The sequence below is a fragment of the Lissotriton vulgaris genome, chromosome 10, assembly GCF_964263255.1.
Source record: "Lissotriton vulgaris chromosome 10, aLisVul1.2, whole genome shotgun sequence".
In the NCBI taxonomy this organism is placed as follows: domain Eukaryota; kingdom Metazoa; phylum Chordata; class Amphibia; order Caudata; family Salamandridae; genus Lissotriton; species Lissotriton vulgaris.
In genome coordinates this window covers 118352816-118374135 of record NC_141698.1, presented here as the reverse complement: position 1 = coordinate 118374135, position 21320 = coordinate 118352816, and the positions used below count along the sequence as shown (strand labels likewise).

Here is a 21320-nt window from a genome sequence, read left to right as displayed (position 1 = left end):
AGGTCGCGCCTATATAGGTGATGCAGACTTCACATTTGGCACGGACGATGCCAACATTCACTGAGCCAACTGACGCCACCTACTGGAATAAAGGGGTATTGCTCAAATAAAAATCTTCCAGATCTAGTCAGATGCCTGGGAAATTCAAAGATAAGGAATCTGCTGCTAGAGGTCTATCACATAAGGCCTCAAACGCAGACAAATAAAACAGAACATTTGTTCGGAAAACCTATCACCTCAATGCAAATTTAAATATTGACCATTTCATTTACACAGCGTTATAACTATAACACTTATGTAGTAAAAAAACAGCTTAAACATGCATTCTCATTTGCCTTGGTGACTCAGGGAGGTAGAACACCTACCGTTTCTTTGACTAGTAGTGAAATCTGTTCCTTATCAGGCACATTGGCAACTTCTTCACCATTTGGGGATTCAGGTTCATGTGGTGCTTGATCAGGGAAGGCTGGACCAGGCTGTTCGTTTTCTAGTCCTTCTGGATTTAAGCCTTGTCCTTCTTGGGGAAAAGTAAACCGTGATAAAGCAGGGCCTAATGGGACATTATGGAGTGGGTCCGGTTGCAAAAATGGTGAGGTAATTTCAGGGAACAGCCTTTTCACAACCCCTTGTTTCACCTCTTGTTCTTGCTTGGGATAAGTATGATCACTAACAATATCTGGCTCAAGGACATGAGGCTGGAGATGAGAAGGAAGACGGAGCCAGCTGTTGTCTGCTACAATCTGTTCTTCCCTAGCACCAGTTTGTTCTAGTTCTGGATTTGCTATTGGCTGGTTGGGGATGTAATTACTAAGTTCCAATGGGACGTCAGCTTTTTCCAGTTTAATGATGTCAGTCAGGACATGATTTTGTCTATCTATATGTAGAGGTGGGAAGAAACTTGGCTCAGCTTTAAAAATGTGTTCCCTATTTCCCAGTCGAAGATTGGATTGCCCTGCAAGTTGGTGATCCTGGTCTTTGCTTGTCCCAGCACCATCCTCTGTTGGATGAATTGGCCTCCTGTACACAGGTAAGAGCTTTCGAGGATCTTCTCCTTCCTTGGACTTGATAGAATTACGCCACAGTGCTGCAGGTTTGATGACGTTTGGTCGTAAGGCTTTCTGTTTATGCACCTGAAAATGAAAATAAATTACAATCAGTCACAGTTGGAGTGGCAGAATTTGCTATTATATATACATCTTTGATCTAACAGTCTCTATTGTAAACCAAGCATTTACAATGCAATAGGTCTCGCAGCATTAAAGTTTGAGTTATTGGCATTGTGTATGACAATGCGTTGCATAACATTTTTAGCAAACTTTGAATTGGTGAGCAGCGAGAGTGTGTGCAAGAGTATGCTGTTCTTGAAAGCAGTGTGGTAGAGGGTGCAGGAATTTGGGTGACCTGAGCAATGTGGATGGGGTGAGATTACAGGAGTGAGTGTAACTCGACAAATGGGTTTAATTGGATACCAGTGAGATATGGAATGTGTGTGTGGTGTGTGCATCCATGTGTGTGTCTGGTTGTGTGCTTGAGAGTGAGAGAAAGAAAGAGACCCCTCTGAACGTTTAGTTGAGGGTCTACAGGGGTGTGTCTGCTTGGAGACCGTGGGGGCAATATATTGGGGAATGGAACGTGTTTTTCCTCTTCAAGAATTGACTGAAAGGAAGAGATAGAACTAGCACTGCGCTCAACCTTGCACTGATTGGGGATCCGATTGTAATTAAGTCGCCCCTGAAAGCGCGCCGGTCTGCTGTTAACCCGTAAGGCTTGGAACCTGCGGGCTATTTTCACTAAGGTGTCGTGTTCACGGACGGCCAAACGGTGGCAGCACCAGAATGAAATCAGCTCGCATCTTCCCCATTCACGTTCCCTACACAGTAGTTGACAACACTGACAGCATGTTTCCCAATAAACAAAAGGGTTTTAAGAAAGGGAAGGAAAGCGGCGGAGGCTGAGCTGCCTGCCATCGGAGCATTCCCAAGTCCCTGCAGCGTGGAGTTGCCAGGGAACTGGAGCGAGCCCGCATGGCTCCAAGAGGGAACTGCAAACTTCCCATGTGACTGCGCTCCCTGGACGCGTACTCTTTCAAGGAGACAGTCTGGCATTTGTATTTTTGCTCTTCGGATTGTTTTTCCCAAAGGGACATAATTTTTGGCATTTCTTGGAATGGCGGTGTGATTCTCTGCCCGGTACCCGCGGACGCTGGCGGTGCACTCTCAGGGGCCAGGTACTGTACTCACCATGCACTTCCATTTGAACTTTCACTTCGTACTGCAGCAGCATGTTGCCTTGATTTAGCCCTTTTCCCTGTCAGGATCGCTTACTTGTACATGGCTTGACCGAGTACACGTGCCCTACGCACAATATGGGTCTGCGCCGCGCGCGAGGTGCCTCAGCCACTTAGTGGTGGTAAACGAACGCGCATTGCGGTTTAATTGCCGCAGATTGTAGATTTTACGTAATCACACAAAACCGAAACCTTACGTGGGGCGGGACTTCCGCCTTCGGAAGCCTGCGCACGCGCCCACGGATGGCCAGAGAAGCAGTGCTGGTGATGCGGGCTCCCATGCCAGAGGGAGAGCCCCACGGAGTCTGCAGAAGTCCACAAAGCCAGTAAGTGGGGCTTAGTTGGAGGGGGAGGGGGGTGCGCTTGTGTGTGTGTGTGCGCCCTTGTGTGTGTGTATGTGTGCGGCGGCGGGGGTTCTCTGTATGTGTGCGTGCGTGTAGGTGCGCTTGTGTGTGTGTTTTTGTGCGCATGCTTGCAGGGAGAGGTGTGGCTGTGTGGCAGCTTTCCAGAGGAGGAGACTGGAGCTGGCCACAGCGAGCGCGTGGCCCGCTCAATTCCGAGCAAGCGGCCAGCTCCTGTCCCCTCTCCTGGAAAGAAGAATCCATAACAATAGGTCTCTGGTGAGACCGCGGTTCAACGCCACGAGACCTAACAAGTGGTCCATGTTTAGGCCTGGCGTTCGTCAACACATTTTGATTTTACTAAAGGGATATAAACAACCTAAATACAAGGGTTTTCAACGAGTCCTCTCCATCCAATAGCCTGTTGTGCTTTTCTCTTCCACCAGTTCTAGCACACGGCATGGGTCACAGGATCAATCCACTTCAGTTACTGGTTAACTACTGCGAGTGATGGCACTCTGCTCTTTTACAAAAGTGCATATAAGCACACATACTAGTTTGTTTCAGTACTAGGGACTACTTTGGCAATGTATTCTTTTTATCGTTTATAGAAAGTTAAAAAAAAAAAAATTGGGGCAGGTTCAGCAGTACCCAGAACAATAATGTTTTACAAAAACAATGGCTGACAAAACAAGCACTTACAAGTCGAGAAGGCAAGTAACCCCAAACCTACTAGCTTTGTCAAAGCTTGCCCTTATCCTTCTTAGTCAAGCCCTGATGTGTGCTTGTATGGCCCAGGAGAACAGCCTTCTTGCAAGAGATTAAAACTTAGTCCATGAAAGTATTCTTCAATTTTGAATTGTATAACGAGATAAGTATGAATATTTCTTTTTAAAGCACCCAATGTAAAATGATACGCATATCTCTTTTGAGTAGAAGACGGCTTCCAAGTCCATGATTTTAACTGTGCAAAAGCCATCAAATTACCCCCTGCAGATTTTAACACATTAATTTTCTGAAAGAAGGTAAAGAGTACAAACATAACTAAATTACCCAAGGGTCTTAAGGCTTAAACTGTTGACTAAAACGATCTATTCATATAGGAGTTAACACTAGTGGGCATATACAGACAGTGCTAAAACTGCTTGACATTTGAGATGGTTTTAAAACCTATTATTAATGATACCCAATTCAAATCCACGTTATTTTCTTCCCTTCTTAAGATGTGCATTGTCATAATAGAAAAGAAAAACATATATATGGTTTCTGAAAATATAAAAATAGGAAAATTGTTTCTTATGCATATATCAAAATGCATGTTCTTTATAGAAAGGATAACTCAATATTAGTAATTTGTTAAAAAAAGGCATCTTTTGAGCTTTCAAAAAACCGAGGTTGCAAAAAAAGCTTTAAAAAAATTCCTATTAGTTTTTCTAGTTAAGCAATTACTGCCAAGGTTTCTAAAGGATTGTTTTAGTATTTTTTATGACTATTTAAATTCACACAACAAAGTTATTTATTTATAACAAACAGACAAAACCCTGAATTCAGTAAAGAGTACAATTTGTAGATTGCCATACAATAACTTCATTACCCATTATTCTAAAAATAAAACATATCGGACAATGTTGACATCTACAAATATACTTTATTCATTTATATGAATGAAGGCAATATTTAACTTTCATTTTATCCTTCAATTACAATATCACTCAGTATTCAGTGTCTGAGAACAAGCAATAGCTAAACCATAAAAACAAGCAAGGAATTCGTTTTTCACAGTATATCATCTTTTGCATGTAAATTATGATTTGGTTCCCAAAGTGAACTAACAGTACAATTTTGAAACTAAGGTAAACATGCAAGTTGGCAGATCGGCCATTTGTCTATATAGCAAACAGTCATATTGAGACTACAATAGCACCATTGAAATTGCAACTGATATTTCATAAGCAAGACCATCCTGCAAAAGTGATATTTTCATTGGTCCAGGCCCCGGGTAAATAGGTTGTTACAGATTTTTAGCACCATCGCACATTTCTGATTAGCAACACAGGTCTCATTAATCTAGCAATGTGTTGATTCTAGAGAAGCAAGCTTTTCCTGCCCATAATGTTTATTGTACTACAGCATACGTCACAAAGCATAATAGACCAGAGACATGGCAAATAAGTCCTAATCAAATTGGAGACTAGGGTTCCTCTGCAGTCTTACTACTCGAAGGTGACTTCTAACAAGTCTATGTTCTTGACCTAATTTTTCCAGTACTGATCTATCAACCAGACCTGAGAAGATGACTCATGGGTCACTTAAGCGAAGGTGAGCTGACAAACTTAATAATACAGAGACATAATAAGCTCACAAATATTTCAATTAATAAAAGATTCAATTTAAAATTAATGTAATAGTACTCTAGCATTTTAGTATGCTCTACATTTAAAATATATGCAATTAATTGACATTAATATTTAAGAAAAACATTTGCTATTTTTTTTCTCCACATTTACCATAAAGAGATCACATAATCCGGTCGAGATGTTTATAGAGGACTATAGGGACAATTCATGTTTATTTTAAAACAATGTTTATAACATCATAATAAATTAGTGAAAATTTTTATGTAAACTATAATTTCAAATTAGCTTTATATATGTATTTTAAATGTAGAATTAAAAACCTACTTGAGCACCATTAACTTAATTTTGAATAAAGGCTTTAATTCATTTAAATAAAAAAATATTTTTATCGACTTTAAATTAAAAAATGAATTTACACATAGTAAAGAAAATGGCTTTATTATGCATTAATTAAAAGGGTTGTATAGAATTTATTAAGTGGAATTTAATTATATTTTGATAACCCAAAACCGCCACCCACCCTAGCAACCCACCAGGGAAATGCCAGGTGCCCGCTAGAGCCAGTCCAGCCCAGAGTAAAATAGGGACAAGGTTTCCTTTAGAAATACTATTAAAAGACTGTCAGCAAAGGGCTGCAGCTTAGTTCTTCCTAAGACACACAAACGATGGACGGAATGCAGAACAAATCAAACATTCATCCCCAGTCAAGAGATCTGGGTTAAATCCATCGTTTTTTTGCTCACAATGCCACCCCAGTTTAGACCCAGCCATATGCAAATCAGTCTTGACCCTGCTCCTCATGGGAACAGTCCAGCCCGAATTGCTAAGCCAGGTCTTCCCTGGACCAGAAACAAGCATCCTGGGACTGGTTTCAGGATATTGCCCCTCATCATCTAGGCTAGCTTGAAACTAGTGGTAGAGTGAGTCCGGGAGCACTACCTTTTGGTGGGCAGTAGGGGTGAGAAGTAGAACTGCACTGTCTGTTGTTCAAGGTGAGGATTGTTTGCAGGAAAGGTCTGCCCTTTTCTATGCCAGTCTTAGATTGCGGTTTCAGGAAGGCTGATGCCCTACAGGTGCAGAGAGCTTGCATCTCATTGTGCCAATGCCTTGTGTATTCCTGTTTGGATACTATCCCCATGCTACCTGCTGTGAGAAGTGTTAATCTGCATAAAGACTGTCTGGACAGCAGCCTGGATATAGCACTGAAAAGAAACCTTGACAAACCAGTTCTAAAGCATTGGGCAGGGGATCAACTTCTGCTGTCTGGAAAATGTGTATAAAAGTATTTTTCAAAACGCCCGCTTTGTTACAGTATCATCTTCTCCTTGACAAAGGGAGGGAGTGCTGCACAGAATGCTTTAAGACAGTCTGTGCATCCAAGGCTGGTGTCTGTCTAGCAGCAATTCTTCCAGAGGTGAAGGGGGTTGGTGTCCGTCTGGCAGCAATTTTTCCAGATGTGAAGGGACAGCCATTGAAGTGTGCATGTTCTGCTGGAGGAGCGGTTGGTCTGCCTAAAGAGCATAAAAGTCATTTTGCTTACCTGCGGAGAGAGAAAATGAGGGTGCCTGGCCCTGCAGGAGGAGAGACAGTCCAATTAGCTTCTGCTGTCAGGAGGCCAAATACACCTTCAAGGTGGTCCTTTAAGAGGTTATGAGCTCTCTGGTGCCACAATGCTACCTGGAAGAATAGTCATCAGATACCTAGTTGTTTGGTATCCTAGCCTTCTGGGATCCTGTCCTCGAGCAAGTGATTGTGGAGGCATAGATCTTAAGAGCCATAGACCTCTGGTAATATGGATATGTGCTTGCATGAGGACTCTTTTGCTCTACCACAGTTTGGGGACCCCCCCCCCCACACACACACAGCCGCAATATATGTATATATTCAGCTTCGCCTTCAGGTCGCCACTGGGTGCTTCGGCTCCCAAGTGTGATCTCGCGTTTAACTGATTAAACTCCCAAAAGAAACTTCGCGCACACTGGAGAGATTAATGAGTTTATTTCATAAGCAACCATAACCAACAAACTGACAGACACATTTCGGCCCCTGACCTCAGTCTTTAAAACAAAAAATTATTTTTGCGCGGATTTGCAGATCCATCCGCGAGTCTGCGGCAAAATTGAAAATAAAAAATGATTTTTAACCGCAGTGGGGTCGGCTTCAAGCAGGGTCCCAAGATGGCTGCCAACACTTCCTGGTTGAAGTGTTGGCAGGCAATCAAATTTTAGTAGGATTGGCGAGTTCACTGCAAGGACTCGAATCCCCAGATATCTATATTTTTTAAGTTAGAGATCGCAAAAACGACTGAACGGATTTACATCAAATCACAAAAAGTACACTTTCTGGACAAACATCAAGATTATCTGACAAATTTGGTGTAACTCCGTTCAGCAATTCAGGCTGTAGTCATGTACAAAAAATGAAAAAGCCCTATACACATAACATTGGGAAAACGCATTGTGGGACCCCGTTTATTTCTCTGCCCCCGCCTGATGGATCACTCCAAATTTTCAACACAGCAGCTGAACCAAAAAGGGGAGGTTTTGTGAAATGTTCGTAGAGATTCGTCAAGCAGGCCAAAGTTATTGGCAAAACAATAAACGATTTTGCTATGAAAACTTTGGTCCTAACTATAACTACCTACTGACGACTGCCAGAAGGTATTACATACATACATTCATACGTACGTTTAGCAAAGCAGTCAAGAATTTTCCCGCACTCTCACTATCAAGCTTTCTGCCAAATTTGGTGTTATTCCATTCAATAGTTCGGGCTGCAGTCATGTTCAGAAAATACAATATCTCCATAGACATAGAATGGGGAAAAGCGTTTTCGGACCCCCCACCCCCTTTTTCTCGACCCCCACTAGGTGGATCACCCTGAAAGTTTCAACATAGCAGCGGAGCCAACTACAGTACACGTTTTGAACATTTAGTCAAGATTCATCAAGCAATGGCAAAGATATTGGCAAAAGAAAAAAAATTCTTCCTATGAAAAATAAAGTTCCAACTATAACTACCCAATGGCTACTGCCAGTATGGGGGGGGGCAACTCCCAGTTGTAGAGAAAAAAGAAAGAGAAAAGAGAGAGATGAAAGAAAGAGAAATGAGAGAAAAGAGAAGAGAAAAAGAGAAAGAAAAAGAAAAAGAGCACGGGGAGAAAGAGCAAGGAGAGATGAGAGAGAGAGAGCGAGAGCATATATATACATATATATATACCTACACACAAATATACACACACACACACACACACACACACACACACACACACACACACACACACACACACAAAAACAAAAAGGGACATTACATTTCGGTTCAGATTTTACACACACAAAACAATAGAAATCCAGCTTTCGAGTTATTAAAAGTAACGATAACTCGGGCCCCAAGGTAACTAGAACTTGCATCCTGGCCATGCACAGCGTTCTCATCAATACTTTAATTGCAAATTCAACAGTGATATTATCAATGATGTCATAAAAAGTGTCATGAGTGATGTAATATCTGGGGTAATAAGCAGTGCATGGCGAGGGCGTGAGTTATAGTTACCTTAGGTTGTGAGTTATAGTTATCTTAGGGCACGAGTTATAGTTACTTCAAATAACAAACTAGAACATTTGAATTTCTATGGTTGTGTGTGTGTAAAGTCTGAACCCAACTATACCGTCCCTGTAACCTTTGTTTTTTTTAGTGAATTTCTAAGGTTTTTTATATTTCCAAACTATAACATCTGTCACTTCCTAGTCTAGTTTTTTTTTTTAACGTTAATTAAAATGCCCATCACAATGTATTGCAGGGGGAGGGAGAGCAGGAAGAAGGGCTTTGCACAGTGTTTCCCCATCCCAAGCTTGCTGCTCCCTCATCCTCCTTGCCATCCATTGTCCAAGTTCATGCCCCTGCTCCCTCATTGCAGCCCTGTGTGCCAGTTGTTCTGCCACTGCCCTTCCCGCCTGCCATGAACAGCCAGCTTGCTGCCCCATCCATCTCCTCCCTACCTTCTGTTGTCAGAGTCCATGCACAAGCCCACTTCCTCCTGCCCTGCATGGTCCAATGTGATGCCACTGCCCACCATTTAGCTTGATGTCCCTGTCCACTTCCCCTGCACTCTGTTGTCTAATTCTATGCCCCATTATTGCCCTCCTGCTTAGCCTCTGTGCTTAGCTTGCTGCCCATACGATCCATTGCACCTGCTACTGCCACCTTCTGCCCTCTGCTTCTGCTATATTCCCACTGCTTCCCTTGCCTGCCCATAATGGTTGGTTTGTTGGCCATGCACCCTTTATCCCCGCCCTCCATGGTCCATTGTGTTGCCACTTCCCCTCCCGCTTGCCCATCATGATCAACTGGTTGCCTCTACACAACCCTCCCTGCCCGCAATTATCGGAGTCTGTGGCCCTGACATCTGCCTCCCCACAGCATTCCAATTAACAATTAGACTACTAACATTCTATATATTTATTAGAAAAGTGTGGGACACTTGAAGTCATCTTGATGTAATCAAAACTGTAATACCTAAAGCATTTCCTTTAGAAATTATAAAAACGAGAGGCTCTTATTCCAACACAAATTATGGTTAGTGCTGTATAATACTAAAATGAGGGCATTTTTTTCTGAGTTCTCAAATAGCGAAAAAGATATTTTAAATTATTTGCTATCTTGATGTTTTTTAACCAGTTGATTACTTGATTATATTTTGCGTTATGGCCACAGCCTTTGCAACTGGGAAACCAGGTCCATGTTTCAGTGTCAGCTCGACATCCTGTGATTCTGGGCAAATCACTTAATCTCACCATGCCTAAAACCCAAAATAAATGTGGCCTAGTGTAATGTAACTAATGCTCATGTAAAGCACTCCAATACCTTCAGTTCAAGTCTGCACTATATCAAACTACAAAAAATAAAATAAAAAAAAGAAGTTTTGTACACATATCATTGGGTTATACTTTGGCTACATTTGGGCTCTTCTCTCTTTGATGGCCATCCTGGGGAAACTAATTTGTTATGAAGCTCCCTAATCCCTTCATGTACTGCAGTATCCTCAGTAGAAAATGCTTACACTTTTCCACTTTGATTCCATCAAGATGGCGGTCAGAGTTGCATAAATTTAGAATATAAGCACTCTAGTTGCACATCAGAACCTTGTATTAAACTGCTGATCACCAGGGAGTTAACTGGCTGGCTGCTACTGGTGTTGAAAGTGCATGTTCCAGTCTACAGGTCAGAATGTTAGAACTTGGCTGTTTTATAATTAATAGCTTCTTCTAGTCATGTTTTTTCTCAGGGTATACAAGCGCTTAATAAATGTTATTACCATAACAATGGATGTTTCGCATAGTTGCTTTGCAAACCACTCTTTTCCATAATGAACTGCATATATAGTGCCCAATCTATTTAGCGTGTATATATATATATATATATATATATATATATATATATATATATATTATTTTTTTTCACTGAAAAAACATAGGTTTCAGGCATGTTATAGTTTGGAATTAGCATTTAAAAAACCTTAGAAATTCACTGAAAAAAACATAGGTTTCAGGGGCGTTCTAGTTAGGTGGACATTTCACTCGTACAAAACCATTGAAATTCCCCCGTTCTAGTTAGTTCAGCTAACTATAACTCGCGCCCGCAATGCACTGCTGGTGACTTCACATATTACATCACTCATGACATGGTCAGTGACATCACTCATGAATTTCAAAGGTTTTTAAAATAATTTCTAAATATGCCTACAGAGATAGGACATGTGAAGAAAGAAGAGAAAACGTACAGTAAGAAAAAAAGGAAATGCAGAAAGAAGCAACAGAAGTCCTTGAAGACGAAGAAAAGTGCGGAAGAAGGAAAACGTGCAGAAAGAAACAGAAGAGCACAAAGAAGCCTTATTGCAAAAGCATTCTGTACCCTCAATTTTTTTTCAGACGGATACTGGTGGTAACTGAGTCAGACTAACCAGTCCTAGAGCCAGTGCTATGTTAAAAGACACTAAGAATACAGTGAAAATACCTACATACACTAGGGAACACTATGTGTTGGGGGTCCCCCTGTGATTAGCAGGACCTCCTCCTGTAAGCCCCTAGTATATAATAGGGCAGGGGGATTAAACTACCTCTTAAAACGCACCACAGGGCGTGTTTGCACACGTCATCTCAGGCCCGTCCCCTCCCTTCATCACTGTCCAAACACGCTCTGTGGCCATTTTACGTTGGGAGATTAAGCCCCCTTGAATCCGGAGGGTCCCTAGGGTCCAACTAGCCCACTATTTACCTCCAGTAATCGCCTCGTAGCTGCGTTGCAGAGAAGCGTAAAAAGTGGCATGGCCTGGACCACCTCCGCAACGCAGCGCAGTGGTGCTTACTGGAAGTACCTGGTTTGCTAGTTAGCCCCAGGGGCACTCATGATTCAAGGGGAATTATTTCCCCAACTTAAAACGTGCCACAGGGAGTGTTTGCACACATCACCTCAGGCCACATCCCCTCCCTTCCCCACTGTGTAAACACGCACTGTGGCAGTTTTAAGTTAGGAGAATAATTCCCCTTGAATCCTGGAGGGTCCCTAGGGGCAAATTACCTACTAGGTACCTCCAGTAAGCACCATTGCAGTGGCACTTACTGGAAGCACCTGGTGGGCTAGTTGGACCACAGGGTCCCTCAGGAATGAAGGGGAATTATTTCCCCAACTTAAAACGCGCCACAGGGCGTGTTTGTACATGTCACCTCACGCCCCGTCCCCTCCCTTCACCACTGTGTAAACGCGGCCTGTGGCAGTTTTAAATTGAGAGATTAAGTTCCCTTGAATCCTAAAGGTCCCTGGGCTCAAACTAGCCGACGAGGTACCTCCAGTAAGCGCCACAGAGCTGCGTTGCAGAGAGCTGTAAAAAGGGGCGTGGCCTCTGAACACCCATCTGCAACGCAGCTCGCTGGCGCATACTGGAGATACCTGTTGGGCTAGTTGGCCCTCTGGGACCCTCAGTATTGAAAGAGAATTAATTCCCCAACTTACAACTCACCACTGACGCATTTGCACAATGGTGAAGGAAGGGAGCATGGCCTGAGGTGACATGTCTGCAAACGCGCCATGTGGCGAGTTTTGAAGTTGGAGAATTAATTCCTCCTCAATCCTGGAGGGTCCCTGGGAGCCAACTAGCCCACCAGGTACCTCCAGTATGCGCCAGAGAGCTGCGTGACGGATGGGTTCAGAAGCCACGCCCCTTTTTACAACACAGCAACCCAGCTCCGTGGCGCTTACTGGAGGTACCTGGTGGGCTAGTTGGTCCCCAGGGACCCTCAAGATTGAAGAGGTATTAATTCCTTAACTTAAAACGCACCACAGGGCATGTTTGCAGACAGGTCACCACAGGCCCTGCCCCCTCCCTTCACCACTGTGCAAACGCGCCTGTGGCGCGTTTTAAGTTGGGGGATAAACTCCCCTTGAATACCGAGGGTCCCTGGGGTGCAACTAGCCCACCAGCTACCTCCATTAAGCGCCACAGAGTTGTGTTGCAGAGAGGTGTAAAAAGGGGCGTGGCCTTATAACACCTCTCTGCAACCCAGCCCCCTGGCGCCTACTGGAGGTTCCAGGTGGGCTAGTTTGGCCCCAGGGACCCCCAGTACTCTAGGGGAATTAGTTTCCCATCTGCAAACGTGCCAGGGGCGCGTTTGCAGAGTGCAGGTCTTTTCTTCTTTTTAAGAAGGGGGGCTGTGTAGACCCCCTTCTTTTTTTTGGGCCCTGGGGACCCCATCCCCCAGGGACTGCCCCCTAATTTATTTATTAAATTGAAAAATTCAGGAAGGGGTCCGCGTGGCCCCCCGCCCGAGGCCATAATCAGCCCCGGAGACCCCATCCCCCGGAGGATGCCCCTTTTTTTAATCTTTATCATATGGAGGGGGACTGCCTTGCCCCCCTCCTTAGGTAATTTACGGACCTGGGCACCCCATCCCCCGGGGCCGGCATGTGTTTATTTATTTATTTTTTCTATATATGGCCGCTTGGTTCCCCCTCCCGGGCCACTAATAGCCTCGGGGAACCCATCCCCCGGGGCTGGCCCTCTCCGTTGGGGACCGTGTGGGGGGGGAGGGGTCCCCAATCCCCCCACGGTCCCGCCGGGTCCCCGCGTCCTGCGAAAGCCGGCATTGCTTTTCCACACGGGGAGCTGCAATTTGCAATGTCACGGACCATGTCATGAATGATGTGATATGTGACATCATCAGCAGTGGATTGCAGGCGCACGAGTTATAGTTAGTACAACTAACTATAACAGGGGAATTTCAATGGTTTTATATGAGTGAAATGTCTAGCTGACTATAACACCCTTGAAACCTATGGTTTTTTTCATAGAATCTTTGTTTTTTTTAATGCTAATTCCTAACTATAACAGTTGTGAAACCTATGGTTTATTCAGTGAATTTCCAAGGTTTTTTTAAATGATAATTTTTGATTATATTTATTGTTTTGAATATTTTTTAACTACTTTTTAAAATATTTTTATTTTTAGAAATGTTATTTTTTAATTACATTTCACATTTTTTTTACATAAACATTTTTTATTTTATATGGTTTATAATGTACTTAATTTTTTTTTTTATTTGTATTATTATTTGGTTTCTCATTTTAGGGTCACTGTCTAGGATCTGCGCAGGGTGTGCGACAGGTATGAGTTTTGCAACGCGGTTGCTATGAGACTTCGTCGCGACTCCTGGCGCATATGCGAGATGTAGGTATTATGCGACGTTCTTGGACATCTTCTGTAAACAGTTGAGTAAAAGCTTTTTTGGTTACAGTAGTGATTTTTAACGAATATTATTGTATTTTAAAATTTGACAATTAGATATTATATCCAATCCCCATCTGTGTGTCTACCCCGTTGGCGTAGCCTTCACTTTTCGCATGCGTCTTTGTGGTAGCACATGCATGTTAATGTTGAACATGCGCACAATAAGTCCCACCATCTGGCCGTGTACCCCTAACGTATTTCATTTTATTTGCGCATGCTCAATTACAACATGCCCAATCAAAGCTCTCACACCCAGTGACATCATGCTCAACCAATCATCGTTCTGAAAAGCATTTATAACCTTCCAACCTTCTCGAACTTTTCCTATTCCGTAGTCATAGCCATTGATAGTGTTCGTATCCACTTCTTCCTAGGTGAGCACTTTTTTTAAGGGTAATTACGTTAATTAATCTGAACGATCGTTAAGTACTGCGTAAATGTAGATTTTTGTTCGATTTGGCAATTCTGTTTTTAAGCACGCTTTCCTGCTTTTTTATATTGTTAAAGTTGACTTTGTAACCTTTGTTTCTATGCAAAACACTTGCTGCGTTTCTTTAATTTGCCAACCGCCACGTGGCCGATCCCGCAGCAGTGTGCTACGTGTTATTAGAGTTAATGCGATTTAGTTTTTCTTGTGAAAGTACTGCGTACTGCCCCATGCATTGCAAAAGTAATGTTTTCAGCAATAGTGTATTTTAGCACGGTTTCCAGCACTTGCATGTTGAATAACTTGCCTTGATAGCCGTTGTTTCTGGGCAAATCAAATTTAAATCTGCAGCCTTTCATTATTTAAGGAATGCGCCACGTGCTGCTTCCTCCCCATGAACTGCACATGTAATCGATTGGCCAATGTTGTATTTTAGCACACTCTCCATATTTTTTATTAATGTTAAACTTGATTTGCTATCCTTTCTTCTGTGCAAATAACTAATCGTGCTGCATTTATTTATTTTGCCAAGCGCCACATGGCCGTTCCCGCAGCAGTGTGCTACATGCTGTTGAAGTTAATGCGATGTAGTTTTCATAGTGTAAATAGTGCGTAACGTGCCCCATGCATTGCAAAAGTAATGTTTTCCGCAATAGTGTATTTTAGCACAGTTTCAAGCTCTTGTATATCAAATAACTTGCCTTGGTAGCCGTTGTTTCTGGGCAAATTGGTTAATCCTGACGCCTTTCATTTTGTAAGTAGTGCGCCACGTGCTGCTTCCTCCTCATGCACTGTACATGTAATCGATTGCCTAATGTTAAATTTTAGCACGCTCTCCATGTTTTTTAATACCGTTAAACTTGTATTTGCCCCCTGTTCTAGCTCATTATACAGATGTGTCAAACATGGGACGTAATGGTCGCCACAAGCGGTGTATTCCTGCCCATGCACTATCCCAGGTAGTGGTCAACAGCTCGACACACCAGATCCACTGACTGCTCTCCATATGCTATCAGACGAAAATTGAAATGGACCAGATAGAGTTATCAGGTTGACTTTAACATTTCATGATAGAAAATGTATAATACCCTAGTGGTGTCATAAACTTCGGATTACTTGGTACCTTGTTTCGGCTATGAATGTTTTTTATAAAAAGGCACAGCTTAAATTTTGAACATAGTATAGTTAGATATTTCCATTATGTTTGTGAATATAAAATTACGTTTTTATCTTGCCATTACAAATTGTTTTGAACAGTTGTGACTGTCTTATGCACTCGATGGGTAAAACCCTGAAAACATGTAAAAAATAATGCAAATTAACATTACAATTTTTACCACTGCTGTTATGATGCGCTAATGTTCATCTTTTTTACATTTAAAGTCTTTTTAAACTTCCTGTACTGTATGCAGCCAAAAAGATTCACAAATGTTGACGGATAACGTAAAAGTAATCCGCCACTAAAAAGATTCACAAATGTTGACGGATAACGTAAAATTAATCCGCCACTAAAAAGCTGGCACCTGTATCGAACTAAACACTAATTGGGAAAGGGTACTTTCAATTTCGTAAAAAATATAAACTATACAAATAGTTATTTTAAATATTAAAATAAAAGTGTGTGAAAGGGCGATGTTATTCAACTCCACATTAAGTTAGTCACAATTACCAATCATAACATCTTTCTTTTACTATCTTTTAGATGTATAGCTTCAGGGTGCATTATGTCCCAGGACGTGGTGAAAAACACACTGGCGACAGAAAGTCGAGCTGCAAATATTCTTTGCAGTCACTCTCACTTCCTCTCTCCTTTGATAGAAAAAAATTACACACAATGTTAACTTCCTTTTTATCTTACAGGTTGTGTTTCACAAATTGACGTTCCCCACAAACCCTCTAAAACGTAACTTTCGAGGAATCTGCGATGATGCGTGGCCATCGGAACAACGTTTGAGAAGGCTGCTACGACACGTTGTGCACCCTCTTTGAATTACGCCAATGGCACATGGTGAGCAAAAATGCTGGTTTCCGAAACAACGACAAGTCATCTGTGAAAGGAGAGAGTGGGTAGGGTACAGCAGCTTCACTGCGTAGGAATGTACAATTATCTCCAAGCAGTGACAATAGATAGATTACAACATTCTTTGAGGCAAATCTATAAGCCCCTTGCACCACTTTTGTATGTACTATACTATGACTAACTCTATATACTATATTTCAGATCACTTAACTGGAGGGTGCACTATGCACCAGCACGTGCTTGGACAACCAACAAAAGCAAAACGTGAGCTACGAGTATTTTCTCCACTATTAACTGCTCCATCTATAACTTTCTCTCTCATAGTTTTAATGTCGTTTTCTCTCTCTCGATTACATTGTTTCTGTTTCTCTTTTAAAGTTATGGACGCTGCTGTCCACTCTGCCGTGTACAACCAAAGCGGAGTTAAAGTTCTGAACTCTGTTGGTCAGTGTATACATAAGGGAAGCAGAGCAGCCTAGATATGTCTCCGATCAAATGCATTAGAAATACAAGACCTTATTTACAACCCCTTGCGCCACTTTTGCGTCACTTTCAACATGAGAAAACACACACAAAAGTGGCGCAAGAGTCTTGTAAATAAGCCCTAAACAATATTGTCCTGTATAATAACTTGTTCTCTCACCTAATTCTGACTCAAGTCTGAATCATTTTAAAGACCTGTTGATCTGTAATGTAAATCTGACGCAGTAGGCACTTCCATACAGATACCGCTTGAACGCAAGCCTATAAGACAAGTGAAATGTATCAGGCACACTGCACACGTTAAAATAAGAAAATATCTTCAAGTGTTAATTTGACTTGTAATGTTCACCTCATTCAGTCACATCGATCTAATTTTAAACACTCATTTTCTTTTTTGATTTGCAGATTGCCTACCGTACTTCTTTTGGAGTCCATATAACATTTTGTTTATTATATTTTGTTAAAGTTACGTTTCTAGGTATTTATTGTATTATCTTTCATTTAAGTTTCCAGTTATTTATTGTTTTAATAAAAGTTTTATTTAAAAAAGTATATGCGTCTTTTATTGGGGGAGGGGATGAGGGAGTGATTTCCAATAGAAATGATATTTATAATTTGAAGTACATATCTGTGGCTAACTCTTTACCAGAGTTTATACCTACGACTAAAGGTTCCTATGGAAAAGTTTAAAATCTCCAGCACAGTAACTTTTTTCCATTACCAACATAGTGTGCTGAACTTCTAACCTCTGTGCTCACTTAAGTGTTCCATGAACTGTTACTATGGTAACAGGCAGAAAGCCGTTTGGGGGTAGGGTTGAAAGGTACTGGCTGTACAGAAACTGTTATATTTACCCAGGATCCTCTACATGACCAAGAGGAAAGCAAAGTAAAACAAAACACTGTGTACCAGATTTATAACCCCCATGCACCACTTTCGCGTCCAAGCCCCCTTCCCCTGCAAAATTAGAACTGTGTGGGCCTCAACGACCCCCCTCAAACCCCGGGAACCACCAACCCCGGAAATTTGTGTATTGTGTAAGGCAGACTGCGTGGCACTCCAGAGCCCTGGAGACCGCAACGCCCCAGGGCCGGCTCATGCAGTGTCCCACCCCCAGGACACTGCCGCTTGCTCCCACCCTGTCATGAGCCCCAGAGGGTGGCGGTCCCCGGGACAGTGTGTGGGGGATTGGAATCCCCCACACTATTGTTTTTAAAATGCCCCCGGGATGTGGCCGCCTCGGGGACTAATTACCTTTAAACCGAGCTTCCTTTTTTTTCTTTTTCGTCGTCGAAATGAGCGGATCCTACATGCATCCCGCAACTTTATTTTTAAAAAAATATTTTTTTTTGCCCTAGAGGTCCTTGTGCGACCCCCTGAGCAGGCCTGGTGTGTCTACCCCGCCCCCTTTTCAAGGGTTGCACACATTTCACAGACTTCTTCACCCTCACTTCTACTGAGACACAAAATGGCTGCCAACAGTTCCTGGTTTCGAATGTTTACAACCGCTTGACAGCCAATAGGCATTGAGCGCGTGATCGTGACTGTGCGCTTATCGTATGATGCCAATCCTCTCACAATCCGCGAATCCACCGCGCCCATAGATATATAAATGACTTTAACCGTAATTGTCTCTGGAACTACTGAACAGATTAACACCATTTAAGCAAAAGGCACAAGTCGGAACGGAGGACTACCTCTCTGCCAAATTTGGTGTAATTCCGTTCAGCCGTTCGGGCTGTAGCCTTGGCTAAAGGTCCTATGGGAAATTGCATGTGGAAAACACGTTTTGGGACCCCCCTTTTTTCTCGGCTCTTGCTTCACCAATAACCCCAAACTTTCAAGGAAGGAGCGGAACTGAGCTGGCCAAAAGTTTGGAAAATTTCAAGAAGATTCATCAACCGACGCCAAAGTTATTGGCAATAGAATGTTGCGGATTTCCTATGGATAATAAGTCCTAACTATAACTACCTACTGGATATAGATTAGATATGTACACACACACACACACTATTTGTGTTGGAAAGGTATGTGTGTTAAAGGAATATGGGTGGTAAAGGCTTTCGTTGAAAAAAGGCATTTGTGGTAAAGAAGCGGTCGCTGGGATGACCACGTTGTTAAGACATGCGTGGTTCCGTCATACAACCACTCTTTAGCATCATGATCATCTAGGTGGTCTACCATGCTGGACCTCGATTCAATGGGATGCATTCTGATGTAATGCCGCGGATGACCATGGCACAAGTCAAGGCCGTTTGCACAACATTATGTGCTGGGTGCATCATGTCAAGTGTCTTCCAGACAGGACATTGTCATTTGCCTTTACCTACTTGAGCGCATCTGAACATCACAACCCACCTGGATGTTGTAAGTACCTAAAGGGATCTCCACAGTGGCCATTTGCATGACATCAAGTGCCACACATTTGAGAAATCTCAGAATTGCTAGGGTGGAGGCAGGAAAGGATCATCTGGTAGGAGAACAGCTCCTTAATAGCCCTTTTGAGGCACTAACCCTTAAGTGTGGCACAATCCAGACAGGCAAGCACCAAAGGGGTCTTCAGCACAGCAATGGTAATACTTTTTGTTCTAATACTCAGACAAAAAAATCTTTGTCTCGCATAGGCAAATAGCCCAATAGAAGAATTTCAGCATTAATATATAGATACAATTTCCTATCTTACCATCTACCTTAGACATATTACTGTATGCAAATATGGCCATGGAGAGAGAAAAGGAGGGAACACATCAGGTATGACAAAATTGTATTGAACTGTATTGTAGAATTTGAATAGCACTTCATGTCCAAATACGGATTTGAATCATTTCTGTAGGGTCAGGTAAGAGGTCACCCACTTTTTGATGCAAGGGCAGTGTAGTGTGGGTTTATAGTATTCCAATGGGTAACAAAAACTAGCATTAGCTTACCTAACTGGCAATGTTGGTCTTTGATATACTTTATTCCTAGGGATTTAGCACATATCCCCAGCATGTCTTGGTAAGCAGGGGTGACATACTGGGCCTTTACACCTGCTGTACAACATGCATGGCTTCAACCTGCATCTTAGACTGAGCCCAGAAGATTCACCTCTCATTTCACAGCTGACAACCGTACACTTAAGAGACTAGAAGTATATTCTAATGGGCTCTTAAACACTACTGATTTTGCTTAGCAGTCTTGAGCTTCAGGAACAAACTACTCCAACAACTAAACCTCCTGACAGCACCAGAAGCAGATCAAATTATCCAGGACCTCCTGCAATGCCTCTGAAATAAGCTTCATAAAAGATTCCTTCTCCTTAGCACATACGTTCTCTCTGGAATACTGGTCGGAGGTTGAGGCACTAAAACATCATATCTTGCTAGATTTAGTGTAAAGGACTGCATTGGAAAATCTGCAGCTTATGAACACAGCAGTATTGCCAAGTCAGTACAGTAGGATGAGCTAGAAATTCAGCTGCAGTGCCCCCGAAAATTTTTCAAGCTATAGAATTTGTGCGAGTGACATCAGAATTGTTCCAAACTGGATGCAATACAGCGGAATTATGCCAAGGTACTGTCTTTTTCAAAGCAGGGTGTCGGAAAGGAAAACAACGCTGCATGGTAACAGACATGCACCCCTGCCCTGAGTTCCCCCCAGCAGCATGGATATCTGGACCTCAGGTAATGATTTTCGGTCATGAGATTACATAGATCATGCGTGTACGCCATAAACTAGGCTGGTCTCATGCTAATGCGGTCTTGTTAAGCGCTACCTTCGTAGTGAAAGAGGGCTACTGCCATTACCAGGGGTTAAGGGACTAGTGTGGTGGTGGAAGCATACCAGTTTTGGGTTTAGTAAGAACCAGTAGTGAAAAGAGGCCCTTTTAGGTCGAGCCTTGGCAGAGCATGCGCTGCTCTGCGAGGCATGCTGCATAGAAGCCCTGCACATCTTTAATTGGCTCCTGTAACTGTCCTTGTGAAACTGTTGCTTTTCATTTGTGAATAGGCTTAGTAGTTCCTCTTTGGTACCGCCTTGTCTGCATTTGTAAACCCCCCCCCCCCCCCCCCCCCTCCTAACGACTGGACTTTTTACTCGTTCTGGTACATGGTTTGCGTTAGGTCGTCTGTGAGTAATATTTTCTTTAATGATCTAACCCCTATTCCACCCATGACATTTCAGCATGCCTTTATAGTGTTAATAATGCATTTTTAGGTCTCGGCTGAGCCAGCGCGCATGTGCTGCTCTGCAAGGCTTTTAGTAAAGGCTTTTCCACGCTAAACACACGCTTGTGTGTGCTTTTGTTTTTTAGCACCTGCAATTGGCCTTTGCATGCGTCTTTCTAAGAAAGAGCAGGCAATTGGTCCAAGGCGGGGCATGTCCCGCCTTCTCTGTGCCCTGGCCTAGCCTTCTCAGGTGAGAGCAGCGGCCCAGCTGCATTCCTTAAATTGTTTTCAGTGCGCATCTGTTACCAATTAGTGCTTTCGCGGTTGCCACGCTGCCCAGTTTGTTGTTTCAGCTGGGCTGTGGCAAAGGATACAAATACCGGTTTATCAATTCAATTAGGTCTTACTCAGAACATTTTTTCAGGTAATCATGTGCAACTGCTGATGGGCCGACAAGCAACAATAAACTTGCGTAAGGAGAG

General features: G+C 42.7%; 1 protein-coding gene across 8 annotated transcripts in view; it reads right to left on the bottom strand.

Annotated features, from left to right (window-relative positions):
- The window catches only part of RNF216 (ring finger protein 216), a 776933-nt gene that overhangs the window by 657815 nt on the left and 97798 nt on the right, over positions 1-21320 (bottom strand). For all 8 annotated transcript variants that reach the window (XM_086940659.1, XM_086940658.1, XM_086940657.1 and 5 more), the window contains one exon: positions 366-1130. In XM_086940659.1, coding sequence (XP_086796785.1) covers positions 366-1130 — 765 coding nt within the window. The remainder of the gene's footprint in view (positions 1-365; positions 1131-21320) is intronic.